The sequence below is a fragment of the Pteropus medius genome, unplaced genomic scaffold (genome assembly GCF_902729225.1).
Source record: "Pteropus medius unplaced genomic scaffold, Ma_sr-lr_union100, whole genome shotgun sequence".
Lineage (NCBI taxonomy): Eukaryota > Metazoa > Chordata > Mammalia > Chiroptera > Pteropodidae > Pteropus > Pteropus medius.
In genome coordinates, this window is record NW_024354500.1 from 682,585 (window position 1) to 707,082 (window position 24,498).

At 35.8% G+C, this 24,498-nt stretch overlaps 1 protein-coding gene across 3 annotated transcripts in view; it reads left to right on the forward strand.

Moving 5' to 3' along the window:
* FBXL4 (F-box and leucine rich repeat protein 4) overlaps nucleotides 1-24,498 on the forward strand; it is a 73,931-nt gene that overhangs the window by 37,695 nt on the left and 11,738 nt on the right. For all 3 annotated transcript variants that reach the window (XM_039852919.1, XM_039852918.1, XM_039852917.1), the window contains exon 7: nucleotides 22,066-22,137. In XM_039852919.1, the coding sequence (XP_039708853.1) occupies nucleotides 22,066-22,137 (72 nt within the window). The remainder of the gene's footprint in view (nucleotides 1-22,065; nucleotides 22,138-24,498) is intronic.

The window sequence follows — 24,498 nt, forward strand, 5'->3', positions numbered from 1 at the left end:
GATTCTAGTTTTATCACCTTCTGATTGTGTTACCTTACAGAAGTGTCTTGACCCCCTGTACTTCAGCTTTCCCTTCTACAAAGTGAAGATAACGATAGTATACATCTTAAAAAGTTGTCATGAGGATCAAATCATTTAATACATATAAAGTGTCTACAAAAGTGCCTGGTTTATAATAAATATTCTTTGTTTACACTTATAAATACTTTTTATATTTGCTTTCTTTTTTAAATAATTAAAAATTTTTTAATTAGTTGGCATATGATATTATATTAGTTACAGGTGTACAGCATAGTGATTAGACATTTATGTAATTTACAAAGTGATCACCCTAATAAATCTAGTACCTATCTGTCACCATACATGGTTATTACAATATTATCGACTATATTTCTTATACTATACTTTACAGCCCCGTAACTATTTTGTATCTACCAATTCGTACTTCTTAATCCCTTTCCTCTTTTCACCCACCTCTCAAACCCCCTCCCATCTGGCAGTCATCAAAATGTTCTCTATATCTATGAGTTTCTTTCTGTTTTGTATGTTTATTTTGTTCTTTAGATTACACATGTTAAGTGAAATCATATGGCATTTATCTTTCTCTGTCTGACTTACTCCACTTAGCACAATACCCTCTAAGTCCATGTTTTTTACAGATGGTAAGATTTCATTCTTTTTTATGGCTGAATAATATTCGATTATATATATGTACCACCTCTTCTTTATCCATTCATCCATTGATAGACACCCATGTAGCATCAGTATCTTGGCTATCATGAATAATGCTGTAGTGAACTTATGGATTCTCGTAACCCTTTGAAGTAGTGTCTTGGGTTTCTTCAGATAAATACCTAGAAGTGGGATTACTGGGTCCATCTTTGTCTCTTGTTATAGCCTTTGTTTTAAAGTATATTATGTCTGATATAAATATTGCTACCCCAGCTTTTGTTTGTTTCATTTTCATGAAGAATCTTTTTCTGTCCCTTTATTGTCAATTTGTGTGTATCTTTCAATTTGAAGTGAGTCTTTTGTAGGTAGCATATGTAAGGGTCTTGTTTTCTTATTCATTCAGCCACCCTATATCTTTTGATTGAAGCATTTACTCCATTTTCACTTAATTGCTGATAGATATGAAGTTACTGCCATTTTATTATTTATATTTTTGATCTTTTCTTTCTTTTTTCTTTTTCCTCTTAAAGAAGTCCCACCAACATTTCCTGTAATACTGGCTTGGTGGTGATGAACTCTTTTAGCTTTTTCTTGTCTGGGAAGCTCTTTTTCAGTCCTTTGATTCTAAATGATAGCTTTGCTGAGTATTTGTTGTAGGTCCATGCTTTTCATCACTTCAAATACTTTCTACCAGTCCCTTCTAGCCTGCAAAGTTTCTGTTAAGAATTAGCTGACAGTCTTATGGGACCACCCTTGTAGGTAATTAACTGCTTTTTTCTTGCTGCTCTTAAGAGTCTCTCTTTCTCTTTAACCTTTGACATTTAATGATGATGTGTCTTGGTGTGGGCCTCTTTGGGTTCCTCTTGAATGGAACTCTTTGTGCTTCCTGGGCTTGTGTGTCTATTTCCTTTGCCAGGTTAGAGAAGTTCTCAGTCATTATTTCTTGAAATATGTATTCAATTCCTTGCTCTTCTCTCTTCTTCTGGGACCCCTACGATGTGGATGTTGAACACTTTTTGTTGTCTCAGAAGCCCCTTAAACTATCTTCATTTTTGGGGAGTCTTTTTTTTCTTGTTGCTGTTCTGATTGGGTGTTTTCTGCTATCTTATCTTCTAAGTCTCTGATTTGATCCTCTGCTTCATCTAATCTACTGTTAGTCTTCCTAAGATATTCTTCACTTTAGTTATTGTATTCTTTATTTCTGACTGGTTCTTTTTTATGTTTTCTATCTCCATTTTTATGTTACCTCTCTCTTTGTTAAAGTTTTCACTGAGCTCTTTAACTCTTCTTCTAAGTTCATTGAGCATCCTTATAAGCAATGTTTTGAACTTCGCATCTGGTAGATTGCTTGTTGCCATTTTGTTTAGTTATTTTTCCGGAGCTTTGTTCTGTTCTTTCATTTGGGACATGTTTCTTTGTCTCCTCATTTTGTCTGCCTCCCTGTGTTTGTTTCCGTGTATTAGGTAGGGCTTAGGAAAGTGGTCTTATGTAATAGGTGTACTGTGGGGCCCAGTGATGCAGTCTTCCTAGTCACCTGAACCAGGTGTTCCAGTTGTATCCCCTATATGGGTTGTATGTGCCCTCCTGTTGAAATCGAGCCTTGGTTGCTGTTTGCATGTCAGTGGGAGGGATTGATTCTCAGGCTGATTGGTTGTGAGGACTGCCAGTGACTACAGTGGAGGAGCTGTTGTGCAAGGGCTGACCCTACCGAGCAGGATTCACTTTAGCAGGGCTCTGATGCCTGCCTATTCTGCCCTTTGGGTGTGTCATTTTTGGATGTGGCTATCATGGATCAGATGCTCTGGGTCAGATGGAAGCCAGCCACCAGGCATGCAGGCTGGAGCCTCCTGGGAGAAGCCCCGTCGCAGACCGAGTTCACCCACAGCCTGCGCCATGCCCACGGCCACCTGGCTTGAGCCACCAAACAGTCCTGACATAGCTACCACCTATCCTTAGCTTGGCTGAGTGAGAGAGAGGGCCTCTGGAGTCACAGACATTTCTTTTAAAGGGCCGGCACATGTACTTGGTGATGGACTCACTCACTTTGAGCTCCAGTGTTGGGGCAGCAGCTTGAAAGGCGCCAGGGACATACAAGGAGGAATTGAGTTGTCTGGCTTCAGGGCAAGGGCTGGAGGGGCAGCTTTCTCCCAGACAAAAGTGCTGGCAGAGGGCACTGTTTCTTTGTTGAGCCCTCCCCTGCACAACGTGTAAATGCAGGCAGCTGCCGTATCTGAGTCTCCATCAACCTGGCTAACTCTGGTTACCCTGCCCTGGTGATCTTCTGAGATGCTGCCCTACCCAACTTGCTGGCCCATCCAAGCCACTTCCAGTGGATTTTTCCATAAAAATGGCCTGTCCTGGCTCATGCTACAGACTTCCTAAAATCTCTCAGAGGTTCACCAAACTTAAACAAGTAGCATCTGGCCTCACTGTGCCCTCTACCTCTTGCTGAGCAGCATCAAGCCCAGAACTAGCATCAGCTGGCCTTGGTTTGAGGTTTGGCATCTCAAGGCACAATATCCTCTGGTTTTCACAGCCAGAAGTTGTGGGGAGTTCTCTTCCTAGCACTGGAACCCTGGGCTGGGGAGCCTGGTGTGGGACTGGGAACCCTCGCTTCTCCAGGGTGACTTCCACAGCCGAGATCTCTCTCTTGATTCTCAACCGCCTTACACAGGTGTGGGACCAGCCTGTTCCGCATCTCCTACTTATCTCAAGGTGGCCTCTTCTGTATATCTTCAGTTGTAGGACTTTTGTTCAGCTGGACTCAGGCAACTCCCAATGATGGCTAGCTTCTATAGTTTAGTTGTAATTTTGATGTGGTCGTGAGAGGAGGCAAGCATAGCATTTACCTACTCCGCCATCTTGATCAGAACTAATCTGCTTTCTTAAGTGAGGTTGAGCTGTGGTTTTCTTGTTCATGCTATTTTATTAAGTATGGGGCTAGGATTATGACAGCATAGAAAATTATTTTGGAAACTCCCATCTTTTTCTTTGATCTGGAATAACTTGAATAAATGGGAATTATCTGTTAAATAGAATTTACCTATAAGACCATGTGGGCGTATAGCTTTTTAAATTTTTTCTAGACATAACTTTTTTTCTAATCTATGGAAGCCTGAAAGTTTGTGAGTATAAGAACTTCTGTTTAATGCAGTGTTCCCAATTTTGGGCAAAATGTTTAGCTAGAGTTTAACTGGTGACTTGGTATGATGGGAAGAAGACTTTGATTCTAGTTCTGGCCCTACCAGTAACAACAAGGTTAGTGACCTAGGTTAAGTCACATCATCTCTCAAATTCCTAGATTCTTTACTTGCAAAATGAGGGGACTGTTGTCTCTGAATGCCAGTTTAAAGATAACGTTAGCCCATGTTTTCATTGGTTTATGGCGAAATGACTCACCATTTGTGTGGGTATAAAATAGGCAGCTATCTTTTCTTGGGTAGGCCTGATATGTCATACCTGCTTTTTACTGGTATATTTACAATTTTGTTGGCCTTTGTACTGTAAAGTCTGAGATCTTCCCACAACATAATGCCTTATTTAAAATGTTCTGATTGAATTTAACTTTAAGAAGAATTATAGTATGGTTAATTATTAAATGAAACTTTAGGAAGAAAATGGTAAAATAAGAAATGACAAATACTGATTGCAAGAACTTATATTAACTTGTTAGGCATACTGCATCTGTGATGATTTGTAAAAATATATCCTGTGGGATATTTTTGAAATGTTATATATTAATCTAAGTATCAGGGAATCATTAAATAGTCCACATGTTTTCATCAGTTTGTCTCAAGAAACTGATAGAATATAACTATATTTTTTTTAACCTTTTTCCCATTTGCCCTGAGATAACTCACGGATTACAGTTCTAACCTTACTCCCAAAATTTGCCATAAAATATCTTCCTTTTATTATTATTTTCACACCGCTCTAGTATATTGATAGTCTTTGGAAACGTGACATCATTCTATTTATAGCATTCTGTTTTTAGTAGTTTGATCACTGAAAATGTCAAATCCTAGGAAAAGTAGCATTCCTACATGAGCTGCACTTTTTTTTCTAAATGGAAAAAGGGTTAAAAGTGTGATTTGTAAGAATTGAGAAGATTTCATGTCAAGAGTGGAGATCTAAACTTATGTATCTAAGTCTAGATAACATTAGCTCCAGCTTCCCTCATTTTCTTAAATACAGATGTAAAATCAGTGTATGAATGCATTAAATGAAATTTGGGTTGTGCTCTCTGTTACTACCTATTAAAGTTTGTTTTTATTAGCCCATATGCTAAAATAACATAAAATTCATTTATAATGTATCCTATATAATTTTTCTGACATTGAGTATGTAGAAATAATTATAAAACTGATTTTCATTGATCTATGGTTGACTTACAATAGCATAAAAAATAATGTCATTTTAGTGATATAAATGGCACAATTCAAAATTAAGCAAAACTTACCCAGGCATTGTTTACTTTTATTGCTTCCCAACTCTGTATTCAATACTCTCTATCTATACTTTACTCAACTTCTGTTATCTTCTCATTCTTGGGATTTACATCAGACTTACATGGGTACTGAGTAACTTCGAAAAGTAAAGGGAGAAGGCAACACAATCAGCTAGTGTCTTTTAAAACAAGTAGAAGCCACAGCTGATATTCCTATCAATCTGTAACCACCTCTCTTGACATTTAAGAAAGCATTATATCATCCCCTTCTGTCTTCCATACATATACCCTTTCAGTCCTTCAATCAATGATGTCGGTGGATGAGACAAGAAGAGAATGAGAAGACAAGATTTAGGGGACTGGCTTCTCTCTATACCTTCCACATAATCTTTAGCAGTACATTCAGATGTTATAAACTATTTTAAAATGAAGGAACAACAATTGATTTCAAATGCCTGTTTGCTCTAAGGAAATATATGAGAAGAAAAAGAAGATACAATTTGAACTTCCTGAGAGTTTGTTTTTTTTTTAAGGAATGCGAATTATCTAGTGCCACTTTTACCCATTTTTCTAAACTCTACAAAATTCTAAAATGAGCGAAAATTAATAACAAAATATTTACTGTTACAGCATATTAACTATAGAGAGGTCAGGTTTTTGTTGTGATTTATGTATTTTATGTGCCTATATGTAATTTACATTAATGAACATAATACATTTATGCCATTTTATATGACTTAAACAAGTCTGTGGGTATAGTGAATAAAACTTTAGAGGATATCGGAGACCTGGGTTTTCATCCCAAAGTTTGAGAAAATGTACTGAGTATATATATTCTGTTTGCTGTCCTAGATACTTTGCATATTATTTAATTCTTTGCACTAGTTCAGTGAGGATAGGTGTTACTCTCTCCTTGCAGATGATGAAATGAAGGTCCCAAAAGATTAATGTTTCCCAGTGGCACAGAGCCACTTTTCCTGCTTCCTGACTCTGTATTCAATGCTCTCTACCTATACTTTACTCACTTCTGTTATCTTCTCATTCTGTTATCTTCTCATAAGCAGTTTGGTGGCATTGGTTCTATTCTAATAGCTTGGCTGCCTTTGTCTAAAATAGAGATTTTTTTTCTTTACCACCATTCCTTTTCTAATTTGCAAATTGGTAAGGAAATATAACATTGTAACACTTAGCCTCATGTCTAATCTTGTCTGGAACTGGGATTGTATCCCAGTGCATATCCTTTGTACTGCTTGATTGCTGCTTTGGTAGTAAACTAAAATGAGAGCAACCTTAAAACTAGTCTCAGGTATCACTGTCACCAAATTTTGAGTCCAGCATTTTATGGTGTGGCCTAGCTCAATAAGATTTTTCTTTGCAGCTCTACTGCTTTGTCTAATACCATGACTAGCATTTAAAAGGACCTTGTTGAGACTTTAGCTATGATTAAAATGGTATAGAGGTGAGGTTTGAGTTTCTGAATCCCACATTATTTGATAATTTAAAAACTGGGAAGATATTTGTTATTTACTCTGTATCATAGACCCAAGTCATAAAACTCAGGCCTTATCTTGGTTTTCTTACTTGAAAGATATATGTGCTTATGTCAGTTATACTAAGTTAAAAGTTTATTTATTAAAAAAAACTTACCCTATCACATAGGCTATTGAGAAGACCAAATTTTTTGAATGTTTACTTCTTTACAATTAGTGTATAGAACAGTGTCTGGTATTCACTACAGTGAAAAAAAATATATGTGTATGTGTGTGTATTAGATATTTAGTAACTTGTGCTGAATAAATGGGCAATAGCTATTATCAATTTATTTTTTTATTATTAGATAAGTTACTAAGCATAAGATAAGTTTGTCTTTCTACAGAATAACCACATCTACTAAGCAGATGGATGGGTGGATCTGCAAGTTGAAAAACTTGTAAGAAAATATTTGAACTGCATTTGTTCATTAGTTTTAGTCCTAAAAGAGAGTGAAATATAATTCAATTTGTTTCGTTAATTTATTTCATGAAATCTTTTTCTTTTTTTAGATGTGTTTAGAATTGAAATGAAAAAATTGCTTTATTAGAGAAATAACAAATGTCTTCTTATAACATCAACCAAAACAAACAAAAAAAATCACTAAACTATTTGCAGAGTTAGTAATATACATTTACAGAATTTCAGTAGATACAGAGCAGTAAATATATGCCTAGTAAAAAACAATATATTGCCACATTAAAGAGTTACAGAGTAGGCTGGTATACAAGAGGCCCAAGGCATGCTAACAATGTCACAAGTTTGTGCTTGGTTGAAGAATGGTCTTTGTTGAGAAACCTTTTTAGGAGAAATGCCCCTTGAACTGAGATTTAGATCCTGTTTACTATGTGATCTTGGAATAACTAATGAAATGGGATGGTAAATAGGATAATTTCCTTTTTACTGAATGTAGAGGATCTTTTAGGGTTGCATAGATAACACATTAGGCAAAAGATAGGAACTTAGGACAGGAAAGAAACTTTAGTTGTACTTAGTTTCTGCTATCCATGACAAGGAAATAATTATAGTAGATTTAGATATGTAATGATTGGATTTTGTTTCAGTCCCTTTGGTCCTTTTCTTCTCTGTTCACAAGATTCCTACTACATTTGATAAACATTGATTTTAAGCACTAATTTAGCCATATATGTTGCTACATTTTCATGAGAGGTGAGCTATAAAAACTTGACTCATGAAATAGACTTTTAAATACTTAAAAGGAAAACCTTTTATTTTGAAATAATTTTAGATTAAGTAAAAATGTTTTATGCAAAAAGTTGCATAAAAAGTAGATTCTCCTACTATATGCATAATTTTTTTCCTGAACCATTTGGAAATAAGTAGAAGATATAATTCTCCTTTACTCCTAAAGGAGTATAAATCTGTAATGTACTCTTAAATGCTTGTGTTATGGGCTGAATTATGTCTCCTCAGGTTTTATATGTTGAAGTTCTAACCCTCAGTGCCTCATCAGTTGATCATTGTTTTGAGATAGGGTCTTTAAAGGGATAAGTCAGGTTAAATGAGGTCATTAGGGTGGGCCCTAATCCAATATGACTGATGTCTTTATAAGAAGAGATTGGGACACACACACACACACACACACACACACACACACACACACAATAACACAGTGACACCATGAAGACACCAGAAGAAGCTGACCAGTTTCAAGCCAAGAAGCAAGGATTAGAGGAAAGTAACCCTGTTGACACCTTAATCTCAGACTTCTAGCTTCTAGTATTGTGGGAAAAAAATAATTTTTTTTTAAGCTCCTTAGCTCGCGGTACTTTGTTATGGCAGCCCTAGCAAACTAATACAACTTATAAAGGATGGCATAAGAATTACTTTTTAACATATTGCATAAAGAAGTGTCTTTAAGAGAAGTCCTATGCATTTACTAAAACAATCTGGATTATTGTTAGAAGTTTGAGCCTGTTTACCTTTTCTTTGTTTGGAAAAAAAATAATAATCGGGAGTGGCGGCGAGATGCGGCATGACAGGTAGCTCAGTAAGGATGTCATTCTGTTGCTTAGCAGCAGACAAGAAAACCAAGAGTGTTTTTTAAAAGTTGAAGTTATAAATGGAACACCTGCATCCAGTTTTGATTGCCTCACTTCAAGAATGATAGAGCATAAATTGAAAGAATCTGAAGAAGTGAAAAAACTGATTATAGGTATTGTCGGGGACTAGTATATGACAGTAATCCATAAGTATGGCTCAGCAACTGTTTACTTGGCCTGCTAGGCTGGGTCGACAGTTTCAAGGAACCCACTACCTTCATCTTCATGAACTAGAAGACAGCAAAAGTAGTTTATCTGTACTCATGTTGGGTATCAACACTCTCCTTCTAATTCCTTTTTTTCTGTGCCAGGTTATTTGGCAGAGTGGATATATAAGTAAAAATGCATACTACCCTTTCTCTTGATGAAAATTACCTGGGCTTTCCTACAAAAGATACATAAACCATCTTCTGAAAAAAAGTATGATTTGATTCAGTGCCATGAATTTGCTTTCTAATACATAGATATGGTAGTCTTCTTAACTGCATTCTTGTTTGATTTAAAGCACACATTATTATATATTGATAAGTAGAAGCAGGGATGGCCTTTCTTTTAACAGAGCCAGTGCAGCTAGCAAACTCAGACTATAAGATCATACTGTGTAGCAAATGAAGCTCTTTCACTTGACAGAGCCAGTGCTCATAACTAACAAAGACCAAGAGGAGAAATTGAAATGAGAAGAACCTACTTTGGTCACCTAAATTGACTAACACAGACTGTCATTAGCTGTCACCTAAAATGCAGTCTAGTGTAAACAGATTAATTCAGCTAGATAACATATAAAACGAAAGGATGTTAATTACTTTGTTTTTAAACAGAATCAAGAGTTAAGATTTTAATAACTATATTTAACTCATTAATTATCATATACTAAAACTCATAAACTTTTTAAAAGTCTTCGATATGTATCTCCAGGCAACAATAGATCTATACTTATTTCTATCCTTGCGGAAGTTCCAGTGGAAATATGAGGCTTTTGGTAGGGTTGGATGTGTGTGACCTGAGCAAATGGTGTATGGTTCAGTCAGGGTCAAAAAGCCTAACCTGTCAGTGTAGAGAAGGAGAGGTTCTTAGGGGTCAGATTCATTAGAACTACATTCATGACAGTCACCAGTAAACCAGGTATAAGAAATCTACCTGGAAAGGACACCATTTATTAGAGATAGTTGATTACCACGTTCTCTCACTGTTGGTATGTCACAAGGGAAACAAAATTATACTTATAAGGCTTATTTGATTTAGTGCCATGAATTTGCTTTCTGATACACAGATGTGGTGAATTTAGAATGAGAACCCTGAGACTTATGTGACTTAAATGCTTGAAGACATCAGCCCACAACAGGTTGACACCTTCATCTTAACAGGAAGGAAGAAGTGCTTTTGGAATGAGATAAAGTCTTTGGACCAGTGTAGTCTCTTAGCTGGGCATCATTTAGATGAATAGTGTTAACAAACATATGCCTCAGATACCTCTTACATCACGGTCCCCAACCCCTGGGCCTCAGACCAGTTCATGGCCTGTTAGGAACCAGGCTGCACAGCAAGAGGTGAGTGGCTGGCGAGCAAGTGAAGCTTCATCTGTATTTGCAGCCACTCCCCTATGCTAGCATCACCGCCTTAGCTCCACCTCAGATCATCAGGCATTAGATTCTCATAGGAGCACTGGTCCCTGGTGCCAAAAAAGTCGAGGACCACTGTCTTACATGTTTCTTTCACGGTTCAACCTTTACCCTTTGATTGAAACATTCTTTCTTTATATTTAAATAAGATTACTGTCAAGTCCGGCTGCTGTGCAAACTGCCATTACTTTTTGACTGCATATCTCTGCCATCATCCATTATGGACAGAGATGGAAATTGATCAGCTTAGTTATTTGTGAGCAAAGATTATTATGGAAGAGATCCACTACAATGGTAAAAATAGGTTCTGCAATGAAACTACAGAGCAAGGCAGATGTGTATGATTTAGTCTTAGATTTTGCTCTATCATACACATGCATTTTTTGGAATTAACAAATAATTTGAACCTTATACTAAAACTCATACTATAGCCAAATTTCTGAATCTGTGGTCTAGTGTAGCTTTAACCATCTACAGTTTAAAAGAGCTTTCTAAGTTTTTAAACTAAGTTTAAAGAACTTTCCTTTTTTTCCTCAAAGGCACGTGTAAGAGCTTTATTAATTTATGTCATTTAAGGTCTTAAACCTTTTCTTTTTAGAGAACAATCAGAAGTCTAATTTTTCCACCACAATGTTTATCTTAAAGTTTAACCTGTAAATGACAGTATTATTTTCAAGTTGTGATCATGTATCAGTACATATCCTATGCCGTATGATATATCTAAATTGTATAAAAAAAAATTTATAGTAGATGTTTCATAGCAAATTTACATAAAGTAATTGAATTTAAATATTCTGGAATGATGATGTTTATTTTTACGTATAGTTAGTTTCAAGTACTTTAGCTCACAAAAAACTTCAAAGTTTATTCTGTATTTTTCTTCTCAGACTTATTGAAATTGGAACACGGAGGTAAAAAATTAGATTCACACATATATGTGTATTTTAAATTCCAATAATTGAGTGATTATGTTATTAGAATTTTCTTGGTGGTGTTATGCAAATTCATTAATTTTCATGTAGTGAATATACTTTTATAAAATCCCATCTTATTACTTGTAGACATTGCTCTGTTGTGTTTGAAATGTATCATGATCAGTGAAAGTACATTTGTGATCAGGTGATACCAGTAGTCTATATTTTAGCTACTATACATATGTAGTACATAAAACTTGTTATATGTTCCTTTAATATGCTTCCCAGGAATCATATATTAGAGTGGAGAATACTGATTTGGAATTTTTCCCTCTTATATCAAGAGTGTTATAATTAAGGGTTGCATGCTTTATTTAAGATAAGCAACAATTTTTAACTGAGCAAAAAATACTATAAACTAGTCATAACAATTATAAGCCTCTATTAATGTAAAATAGTTAACATAGTACTGCATACATTGATTTTACATGGTCTCACTGTATTATAAAATGTACATGGTATGTATAAATAAAACTACTAAGCCATAAATCTGGACTATGTGAAAGTTATATGTGAATCCAAGAAACATCAGTAATTAACTATTTTTGCTTAGTACTTAGAAGTCTGGAGAAAGGGAGGTTATGGTTTATGGATAGCATCTCTTAAAAGGCTATCAATGAAAATTTGAGTTTCTGCCTCCTTTTGCTTCTTAATAAATTTCCTTGTAACAAGTAGAGGCATTAATAATATTTCTCTACAATTTATGGTTATTCATTGGATTTTGAAGCTGCTGAATAGGGTTAGTAGGTAGATTTTTAGGTAGAATGCAAAAGGATTATTTCTTTATGAACATATATCCTGCTACCAGACACCAGTATACACCTAGGGCACACTCTGATAATTCTGTAGAAGAAATTATGATCATCAGTCATTCCTTAGTGAATTTCTTTCCACAGTCATTTAAATAAGGTTGGCCTTTGTTTAAAAATTACAAACTCATTTGAAAATGAATCTGCTGCCTTGCATTATAAAAGCTACTAACTCTTTAAATGGTATTTCAATTTTATAGAGCTACTCTGCTTCTATTGAATGAATTAGAGAACAAACCACAGAAGAAGATGTGGACTTAGGGACTTAAAAGATATCTTAAGTCTTAAATAAGAGGTTTATAAAATTTTTCACTTTTTATTTCCAAATGCCTTTTCATAGTATATTTAATGTAGTTTTAATCCATCCATTTGAATGTTCTGGACATGTAGAAGTGCTGCAAGTACTCATGATAGTAGAATTGTTCTCTAAGTAGGGTCGACAAACTTTTTCTGTGAAAGGCCAAATAGTAAATAGGCCCTGTAGGCAATATGGTCTCTCACAAGTACTCAACCCTGCGGTTGGAGTGTGAAAGCAAACATACGCAATAAATAAGTGAATGGGTGTGCCTGTATTCCAATAAAGTGGTATTTACACAACAAGTAATGGCTGGATTTGGCCCATGGGCAATAGTTTGCCAACTCCTGCTCTAAACCATTGAGTCTGTGGGGTCTCTCCAAAATCTGGCCCTTTTACATCTGGAAATGAAGAATTAGTTTCTCTTTGCTTTAGCATCAATAGCAGTACTTTAATTCTGAATACTAACAGCATAGAGAAAGAATATTCTAAAGCTGCTAGAAGGAAACAGGTTTCTTCTCTAAATGGATTTGGAGAAATCGCAGACTGATCTATGGATGTGTTTTTTTAAACGCAGGTACTTCCACAGTCTCTGGTTTATCATGAACTTTGCCATAGAAAGTCATGAAACTATTAACTTGTGCTTGCTCACGTCAGTGCTACCTCTCACCCCTTTGATTTATCTCTATTTGACATCCCTCACAGCATCTCTTCCAAGGTCATCCTTGCTTTTTTTCTTTAGCCATCCCCTCCATCCCCTCATATCTTGGTTTCAACATTTGATCTCATATCTCTAATTTAGCAAAGACGTGTGATGTCATTCAACATGAATTTCTTTCGTTCTATGTTAGTTCTTTTTTAAGGTGGGCATGAAAAATGATAGTTCTCTCTATATTAAATGAATTTTTAATTCTCAGTTTAATGTACAGACTGTTTAAGTTATTGTAAAATATTTGCTCTGAATTCCTCTTTACGACTAGAGATTCCTTCAGAATGCATCTACTCTTACACAGGATGTTTTTTAAATATATAATTATAGAATCTTAATTCAACAATGAGTTGTTTGTGCCTTAAAATTATAATCTTTAAGAGACAATAAGCAACAGATATGGCTTCTCTAAGGAATAGTCCGAGTAGGTCAATGTGGTGTTCTTACATACAATAAGTATTTTTTGTCTTACTCTTCTTTTTAATTAGAAGAACCAGTTCAACAGAGAATTCATCTCAAACTCTATCAAGAGAATCTTATTGACCCAGCATGGGGGCAGTCCAGAGCTAGGTGACTATGTTAGATGGCTATCCAAGCCACCCCAGGGGTTGGATGTAAATCTTAGAGAAAGGGAATTTGGACCTGGGCAGATATAACAAAAAGTATATAGCGACCTGGCATTGGCTGTGCTTCAAGGTCAGAACTGAGCCAGGCCTCCTCTTGGCTCCACAGAGCAGGACAACTGCATTTTCAGTAGAAGTCCCAGTTCTGGATGGGGGCAGTCTGTAAGACCTTAGACAGGGAAGAATAAAAAGAGTGAGGGCAGGGAATTGGAGTTCAAAGAAGTAAATTAAAGTATATTTTAAAACAGAACAAGAAATTTTGGACCATAAATAGGTTAAAACAGCTAGAATCAGTAGTTGTAAAAAAGAACTGATTAGAAATCTAGGAAATGAATGATAGTCATTGTAATAAAAAATAAGTTGATAAATTCTAAATTAGACACAAAGAGAATTGCTAAATTAGAAGTATGAAGAATGTACTTAAATTTGTAAAATCTTTGAATGTCAGACATTGCTGTTAAGTAGTTTATTGTATATATCTATAATATAAACTCACTTAAGCCTCATAGGAACCCTATTTATTCATTTAATAAATACATATTGTGCCAATCACTGTATTACTTACCTGTTGTTGTATAATAGTCACCCCAAAACTTAGTGGCTTAAGAAAACCTCCATTCACGATCTCACACAGTTTCTGTACGTCAGGAATCTGAGAGCAATTTGGCTGAGTAGTTTTGGCTCAGGGTTTCTAACAAGGTTGCAGTCAAGTTGTTGTCGAGGCTACAGTCATCTCAGAACTTGACTGCACCTGGAGGATTAGCTCCAAGCTCACACGCATGGCTGTTGGCAAAATTCTTCTTTAGCTGTTGGCCAGAGGCCTCTGTTTCATTCTACATAGGCCTCTCTTGCCTGAGTATCCTCATGACATGGCAGCTAGCTTTTCTCAAGTGAGCTATGAGGGATGGAGGAACCCAAGAGGAGCCACAGCCCTTTTATAGCTGTATTAGGGTTCTCCTGAGAAACGGGAGGGATGGGTGGGGAATAGGTATATGTTATATATATATATAAGGTTATTACATATCAAGTAGACAGAGACAGAGACAGAGAGAGAGAGAAAGGAAAGTGAGAGAGAGAGAGAGAGAGAGAGAGAGAGAGAGAGAGAGAGAGAGTGTGTGTGTGTGTGTGTGTGTGTGTGTGTGTGTGTGTAGCTTTATTATAAGGAATTGGCTCATGTGATCTGGAGGCCGTTAAGTCCCAAGTCCTATGTGGTAAGTCAGCAAGCTGGAGACCTAGAAGAGCCAATGGTATAGTTCCAGTCCAAAGGCCAGCAGACTTGAGACCTAGGAAGAACTGATGTTTCAGTTTGAGTTCAGAGTCAGGAATAAGTTCATGTCCAAGTTCAAAAGCCATTAGACAGGAAGAATTCTCTCTTACTTGGGGGAGAATCAGCATTTTGTTGTGTTCAGGTCTTTGATTGATTGGATAAGGTCCACCCACATTAGAGAATAATCTGCTTTACTCAGTCTACTGATTTAAATATTAACCTCATCCAAAAACACCCTCACAGAAACACCCAGAATAATATTAGACCAAATATCTGGGTACCCTGTGGTCTAGTTAGGTTGATACATAATATTAACCATCACAATAACCTTGCATACCATCACTTCTATCTTCTCTTTGTTAGAAGTAAGTCACTAAGTCCAGCCCACACTCAAAAGGAGAAGAATTAAGTTCCACCTCTGGGAGGAAGGCTATAGAATAATTTGTGGACATATTTTTAAAAATACTGTGGACACTGGTATTTGAGAGACTCCAATGTTCATTTAATAGGAGTTCCAAAAGAAAAACAAAATGGAAGAAATGATGGAGAAGCAATATTTGAAGAGAGAATTGTTAAGAATCATCTTTCATGACAAAAAGATGTAAGTCTTCAAATATTCACTCAGTATAGCAAACAGAATAAATGAAAGTAAATCTTTAGCTGTATTGTGACGAAATTGCAGAATATAAAAGATAAAGGGACAAGAGCTATCAGAGAGAAAAGACATATTACTTATAGAGGAAGATAGACTGACAGTAGACTTTTAATCAAAATAATAGGGGCTGATAGGTAATGGAGTAATACTTTCAAAATGATGAAAAAAGATAACTGTCATTTAAAAATTTTAAGCCTGGATAAATTTCCATTCAAGACTGAGGAGATATATAAAGACTAAATGTGTTATTTAACTTTCTGTGACTCAGATTCCTTATCTATAAATGGGAATAATAAGTTATTTTCTTATAGGTTATTATCTGCTCTGTTTACTGACATATCTCAAGTGTCTAAACAGTGCCTAATACACAGTAGGCATTCAATAAATTTATTAATTGAGTAAATGAGTGAATAGGCTGTTATAGGGACTAAACATATGAATAATAGGATTGTTTTGAGGATTAATATATAAAGAATTTACAGGAGTGCCTGACATGTTAATAACTACTCAATAAATGTTTGTTGTTAAGATTTTACCACTCGTAGATGCTCACTAAAAGAACTATTAAAAATATTTTTCAAAAAGAAGAAAAATTCAGAAAGAAGGTGTCAGATATAATAAACAATTATGACAGAAATTGATAAAGTGTCAGTGAATAATGATCATGGAGGAACAAAGAAAGAAAAAGTATTTTTTTGGTATTATTTTTATATCAGAGAGTAAAAGGCCAAAAACAGCTAAGAGTTTTGAAGAATAAGGAAAGGGTATTTTCCTTACTAGATTTATAGACTTATTACAAACTATAATAATTAAGACCAAAGTATTGTTACAGGGAAAGGCAAATAGACCAGTGAAACAAAATGACCCAGAAATAAACACACATATAAGGGAACTTGACATATGACAGAAAATATCACAAATCAGTAGATAAGGTAGAATCTTCTAAATTGAACTGGGACAAGTGGTTATTTTTAAAGGAGGAAAATGAAATTTGATATCCTACCATGTATAAAATCAATTCCAGTTGAGCTAAAACCTAAGTGCAAAAACAAACAAACAAACAAACAAACAAACAAACAACTTTAAAGCCGTCACTAAAAAAAGTAGTAGAGTACTATTCTTCCTTGAGTAAAAAGAGACTTTTTAGAAAAGACAACAGAATACACACATAAAGATTGATGTGACTATATTAAAATTTAAAATTTCATGTCTCAGAAGATTCTATAAACAAAGCAAAAAGACAAGTCCCATATTTAGAGAAGCTGTTTGTAATGGATATAACAAAGATTGGTATTCAGCATAAAAAAGAATTTGTACAAGAAGGAAGAAGCAACCTAATGGAAAAATCAGTAAAGGATATGATCAAGCAATTTACAGAGTAGGAAATATGAGTGGCCTATAAACATATGAAAAGATCTTCAATCTCACTAGGATTATACTAATGCAAATTATACTAATCCATACTCATCAGAAAGGCAGACATTAAAAAGGAGAAAAGATGGTATGTTGACAAAGATGTGAGGACCCTACAGTCTTATACTGCTGGTAGGAACATCAGTTGATACAATTACTCAGGAAAGCTATTTTACAAAATCTAATAAAGTCAGCATAAACACTTAGAAATTCTTCCTCTTGTATGTGCTCTACAGAAATACTCTTCTATAAATGCACAAAGAAGCCCTTATAAGAATGTTTTATTCTAACATTCTTTGTTATGCTAAACCAAATGAGAGTGTAAGCTATAGTATATTTGCATAATGGAATAGTATACAACAGTTAAAAAGTCAGTGAACTAAAGTTGTGAGTTATGGATGAATCCCTCACAAACACTGTTGAGGAAGATGCAGAAGTATATGCACATTATAATACCATTTATATAAGAATCACGTAGAACAATATTATATCTTATTTATGGATCCATAAGGTGTAGTAGAATTTTATAATCTTCAAGCATGCTTTTATTCTTTTTATTTTTTTTTTAATTTTTTTTCAAGTATGCTTTTAAACACTGAATCATGATAAAGGTTACCTCTGAGGAAGTATGTAAATGGATGGAGGGGTACACAAATAGAGAAGTGTAAGCAAAGAAGGCAAAATGGTAAGATTTGCTTTACTTGAATTGTGGCTTATATGGGTGTTCCTTATTCTGGAACTATACTTGTCTGTATATTTGATTCTTTGCTGTAAATAATTTAAAAATAAATCACCAAACAAGTTCCATGAATGAAATTGTGTGTGTGTGTGTGTGTGTGTGTGTGTGTGTGTGTGTGGTGTGTGTGTGTATGAGAGTTTCAAATTTCTTAGCCACAAGAATATGTAGGATTCTCTCCAAAAATTCTCTAATATGTTCTAGATCTTCCTCATGGGAAAAATCTTGTAAATCCACCTTGTTGTTAACTTTATATCATTTCCCCATCTGTTAGTAAGTTAAAATAGCTAACTATTATGGAGAATCTGAAAATGAACTTATCTTTATATATGTAGTTGTGTTGAAACATAAGCATAAAGTCAACATAAACATTCTTTTGCTTAAATTTAAAGAAATGCCCAATAGTGAAACAAGTAGTCTTGTCTAATGTTGCTGTATGGCCTCTTATACCTGTTATTATTTTATTTTTGAATAAGTTTATTTTATCTAAAATACTTTATTTTCCTAATGAGAATCTTTTCTGTATTTGAACAATTTTCTTTGAGAAGTTCTGACTTTGATAAGTAGCTATTTATTTTTTATTTTTTAAATTTTTTTTTATTTTTCAATTACAGTTGACATACCATATTAGTTTCAGGTACAACATAGTGATTAGACATTTATGTAATTTACGAAGTGATCATCTCGATAAGTCTAGTACCCATTTGACACCATACATAGTTATTACAATATTATTGACTATGCTACACTTTACATCCCATAACTATTTTGTAACTACCAATTTGTATTTCTTAATCCCTTCCTTCTTTTCACCCATCCCCTAATCCCCCTCTCCTCTGGCTATTATCAAAATGTTCTCTGTATCTATGAGTTTGTTTCTGTTTTGTTTGTTTGTTTTGTTCTTTAGATTCCACATTTAAGTGAAACCCTATGGTATTTGTTTTTCTCTGTCTGACTTATTTCACTTAGCATAATCCCCTCTATGTCCATCCATGTTGTTGCAGATGGCAAGATTTCATTCTTTTTATGGCTAATATTCCGTTGTACATATGTACCACTTCTTTATCTGTTCATCTGTTGATAGACACTCAGATTGCTTCCATATCTTGGCTATTGTAAATTATGTTGCAATGAACATATGGATGCACATGTCCCTTTGAAGTAGTGTCTTGGGTTTCTTCAGATAAATACCTAGAAGTGGGATTACTGGGTCCTTCTTTGTTGCTTGTTTTAGCCTTTGTTTTAAAGTCCATTTTGTCTGGTGTAATTATTGCTACTCTAGCTTTTTTTCTATTTCCATTTTCATGAAATATCTTTTTTCATTTCTTTACTTTCATTCTGTGTGTATCTTTTTATCTGAATTGAGTCTCTTATAGGCACCATATGTAAGGGTCTTATTTCCTTATCCATTCAGCCACCCTATGTCTTTTGATTGGAGCGTTTGATCCATTTACATTTAAAGTAATTGTTGATAGTTATGTAGTTATTGCCACTTTATTATTCACATTTTTTTTCTTTTTCTTAAAAGAGTCCCTTTAACTTTTCTTGCGGTCTTGGCTTGGTGGAGATGAACTCCTTTAGTTTTTTCTTGTCTGGGAAGCTCTTTATCTGTCTTTCAGTTCTAAATGATAGCTTTGCTGGGTAGAGTAATCTTGGTTGTAGGACCTTGCTTTTCATCACTGAATATTTCATGCCAGTCTTTACTGGCCTGCAGAGTTTCTTTTGAGAAATCAACTGACAGTCTTATAGGGGTTCCTTTGTAAGTAACTGCTTTTCTCTTGCTGCTTTTAAGATTCTCCCTTTGTCCTTAACCTTTAACATTTAATTGTGATGTGCCTTGGTGTGGGTCTCTTACGGTTCATCTTGTTTGGAACTCTGTGCTTCCCTGGCTTGTAAGTCTATTTTTTTTGCCAGGTTAGGGAAGATTTCAGTCATTATTTCTTCAAGTAGGTTTTCAATTCCTTTCTCTCTTCTCTTTCTGGTACCCCTATGATGCAAATGTTATACTTGATATTATCCAGAGGCCCCTTAAGCCATCCTCATTTTTTTTGGATTCTTTTTTTTTTTTTGCTGTTCAGATTGGGTGTTTTCTGCTTTATCTTCTAAATCACTGATTTGACTCTCTGCTTCATCTAATTTACTGCTGATTCCCTCTAATGCATTTTTCATTTCAGTTATTGTATTCTTCATTTCTGACTGGTTCTTTTTTATATCTTCTATCTTAATTTTTACATTTCTTATTTCTTTGTTGAAGTTCTCATTGAGACATTGAATATCCTTATAAGCAATGTTTTGAACTTTGTATGTGGTAGTTTGCTTGTCTCCATTTTGTTTAGTTCTTTTTCTAGAGCTTTGTTCTGTTCTTTCATTTGAGACATGTTTGTCTCCCCATTTTCTCTGCCTCCTGTTTTTGTTTCTATGTATTATATAGAGCTGCCATGTCTCCCGGTCTTAGTAGAGTGGCCTTATGTAGAAGGTGTGCTGTGGGGCCCAGTGGCGCAGTCTCCCTGGTCTCCTGAGCCAGGTGTGTCCCTTTTATGGGTTGTGTGTACCCTGCTGTGGTAGTTGAGCCTTGATTGCTGTTGGCACCTCATTGGGAGGGATTAACCTTCAGGCGATTGGCTGTGAGGACTGGCCTGAAACGATACAGTCAACCAGTTATGTAGGGGCTGACCTTACACAGCAGGATTTGCTTTAGCGGGGTTCTGGTGCCTGCCAAGTCTGCCCTTTGGGTGTGTCATGTGTGGAGGTGGTTGGGTGGTGCTCTGGTGTGGTCTGAATATGACCACTGGGTGTGTTTGTTCTGGGGCCTCTTGGGAGACGCTCCAGTGCAGGCCAGGTTCAGTCACTGGTTGTATCCTGCTGCAGGCTACTTGGTATGAGCTCCAAAGTGATCTGCAGGTGGGTGCCACTTGTGCTGAGCTTGGAGGTGCCTGGGAGGGACTAAACTGTGAACTGAGGCCAGCTGCTGCTAGTGCTGGGCTTGGGGCTGTTTAGCAAGAGGTACGGGCATTCTGAGGCCAGATGCTGCTTGCTTCGGGTTTGTGAACCTTTGAGAGGTTTTAGGAAAGAATGCAGCATGAGCCAAGATAGGCTGTTTATATGGAAAAGCCACTGGAAGTGGCTTAGGTAAGCTCACAAGTTAGGTGAGGCAGGACCTTGGAAAGTCACTGGGACCAGGGAAACAGTGTTGGCTAGTGATGCTAACTAGTCTCCAGTGATGGAGACTCAGATTTGGCACCTCCCCCTGCACATGCAGGCTGTATGGCGGGGGGTGGGGGGGGACTCAACAAATGTTTTGTATTGTCATTGACACATTCATCATTCTTTCTCCAACTGATTATTTGTCAGTTTCTGAACATTTAAAACAGATTAAACAGAGGTTATATGATATCATCTTCATTTTGTTAGATATGAGTAGTTCAAATGTTTAGAAAGAAATTTTGCCACATAATTGGAGTTGTTTTTTCTTAATTTATAAAGTAAAAATTAGGAATGTTTTTCACAGTTTTCATGGCAGGCATGTCATCAAATGAAATTATGTATAGAGATATTTTAGGTGCCATGATTATGTCACAGTCTAGCATACTTTTGGGTTTCTTTAGTGGTGAGGCTGTTTTCATTGCACAAAATAGATGGGCCGAAATGGCAGGAACATGACTAGAAAATGGACATTATGTATGTTTCAGTCAGCATGTTGCTAGTGACAGGTGCTCAATGGTTGTTGGGATCCTTGTCAGGAAAGAGAATCCTTTGACATTAAAGTCACCACCTCAGTCCTGATTTTGGGTGACTCTATTGGCATATCCATCAGGCTGCAGGTGATCAGTGAATGTCAGAGCTGCTGCTGTTCCTCAGTGTCACCAGCCCTCGGTGTTTTTTTTTTTTTTTTTTTTAAGGGAGGGATTGTTTAGCCTGTCTCGTTGTTCAGTCTTAACCAGACTTTCAGATTGCCTGCCTTTGGGAAATGAACTGAGGAGTCATAGGGAATATAGGTTTTATTTAGGGCATACAAAACTATATACAGAGTAATGACTTACATGGAGACTAGTAATGATTATCTTGACTCCAAGCCAATCAATGGTGGGAGCACCTGGGGACTCATTAAATGGCATTTGTGGTGTCTGTCACCTAGGCTTTGAGTTCTATTTCAGGAAAAGCAGTGACAGCCTTTAATGTCTAATTGACCTCTTCTCTTTGTTTCACTTTCTTTCACTTTCCATATTTGCCTCTGATGTGGTCCCTGATGGCAGCAAACAGCACTGCTCAGCATTTTGAACTTCTGTTCAGAGCTTCAACACCTCAGTTTGGGTAGTTGTGTAATGGTAAGTATTTGAAAATTCTTTACACTCAACTGCTTATTCTCTTTTTCTTCCCACAGGTGAATTTTATCTTGACTCACCCCCCTCAAACCCCCCCGCCCACAGCTTTTCTGATTATGGTTAACTACCCTACTTTTAAACATTTTTCTTAAATTGGAGAGTATGTGTTTGAAACAGTCACATTATTTATCCATGAGTGCAAGAAGAAAAGTATAGTGTGATAAAAAGTTTGGTTCTGCCTCAAGTCAGATGTTATCTTAGACAAGTTGTTATTATTATTATTATTATTATTATTATTATTATTATTATTATTTTATAAACTAAGTTATTAATTATACCCAAATGCCAGTAGTTGAGTAAGTTTTTCACAAAGCTAATTTTGTTTTTTAAGTTCTGAGAATATTTCCTGGAAATGTTGATGATAGTAGATAGGTTTATTTTGTTTGTTTTTGTGTTTGTCTTACTGGCCTTACTGGGTGAGATAAAAAGATGGATATTCTGTGTTGGAACTCAAATTTTTTTGAATTTTACTGGTCCATAAAATCCAAAGGCCTAGAGACTGTTGGACTAGATGGTCTTTAAAGTACTTTCAATTCAAAATATGAATTTATGTGCCACTGAAAGAGCTCATGGGATGAGTTAAATATTTTTCATCTGAATTACATGGCTTATAAATAATACTGACACTTAAGGGACTATAGAACTCTTGGTGTTTGTGTGCATGTGTGTGTGTGTGTGTGTGTGCATGTACGCACACACAGGAAATGCAGCTCCCAATAAATTGACTATGAACAATCTATTCCTCTTCACTTTCTTACCCACCCAAGGCAGATTTAGGAGATCCCCAACCATTCCAGTTTTGCATCTACTTATTAGGAAGACCAAAATAAGCAGGATGATTATAAGATTCCAGAGAGGTTCTCTTGGTGTCCTGGGCTTGGAATCAGCAGGCACAGTTACTGACCTAAAATAGATCCCATTTGAACATCTTTAGAGCTCAGCAATGGCTTCAGAGATGCCCCGAGGTTTGGCAGTGTAGAGGCCAGTTGTAATGATATTTATCTCTATGTCCCTGTAGTTTTTAATCCTGGTTGTTAGGCCTTATAAAACCCCAAATATGAGCACAGGCCCATCCTGGTCTCTGGAAACAATCTTGGGAGCCCACTAACTCAGCATTAGTTTTCTTTGTTTGGGGCCAAATTCTTACCTTAGTAAGTCATTTCATGGGCTTCTGTTGGGTCCCTCTAATGGTTCTTCTAGATGGGCCCAGTGACATTCAATTGGCTGTTTCTTTAACAACAGTTGTTTGCCTTTGCTTAAACCAGTGTTTTCCAACTTTACCTAACTTCTTTAAAAGTTAAATTTATTGGAGTGACATTGGTTAATAAAATTATATAGGTTTCAAATATACAATTCAATAATACATCATCTGGATATTGCACTGAGTGTTCACAGCCCAAAGTCAAATCTCATATCACCATATATTTGACCTCCTTTACCCTTATCTACTTTCCCCCACCCCCTATCCCTCTGGTAACCACTAAACTGTTGTCTGTATCTGTGAGTTTTTGTTTGTTTATTTGTCTTGTTTGTTTATTGCTTTCAGTTTTATATCTCACCTATTAGTGAAATCATGACTATTGAATGCATTTTTCCATATTTTATCTATTAATATGTAATATACTATGGGAAATGCTGCCTTAGATAAATAAGCTATTTTTAAGTAAAATATCATTACTGCTGGTATTGTTTGTCAGGAAACGAAGTTTTAAGGACTTTATAGAAATACTGCTAATAATTGCTGATACTGCTACTACCGTCATGAGTGAAATATTTCATGCTTGTCATAGAAGTACCATTCTTACTTCACAGCAGGTCCAGGATTTACCAGGACAGTAACATAGACATCTCTTGATTGATACTTTAATACCATGTTTATCTCAGTTTCTTTTGTCAGTTGAACAAAAGGGAGGATGATTCATTCACTATTTTATTTTTGACTGTCAAAATAATAGCAGTCAGAATCATGGGTTTCAGAAAGTTTCTAAATTCTTTCTTTCTAAAGAAGTGAATTGGCTGCAGTAATTATCAAAGCTCCAGTTTTGTATTGTTCAGGTATACTCGCTTTAGTAAATAGTTATATTCCCCCAAATCTGTTTCTCATGTTTTTCTCTATGATTCTGCCATACACAGTTGGCTTGGAAATCATCACCACTATATCTAGTCCATAAGCCTTTGGTTCTACTGAAAATGTAGCCCAAATCTGTCCATTTCTCCAATTCCACTGCTATTACCTTAATCCAAGCCCCTGTCTCTCTTCGAAGCTAGTGTAGGCCTCTTCGCCGGGCCTCCTCCTTCATTCTT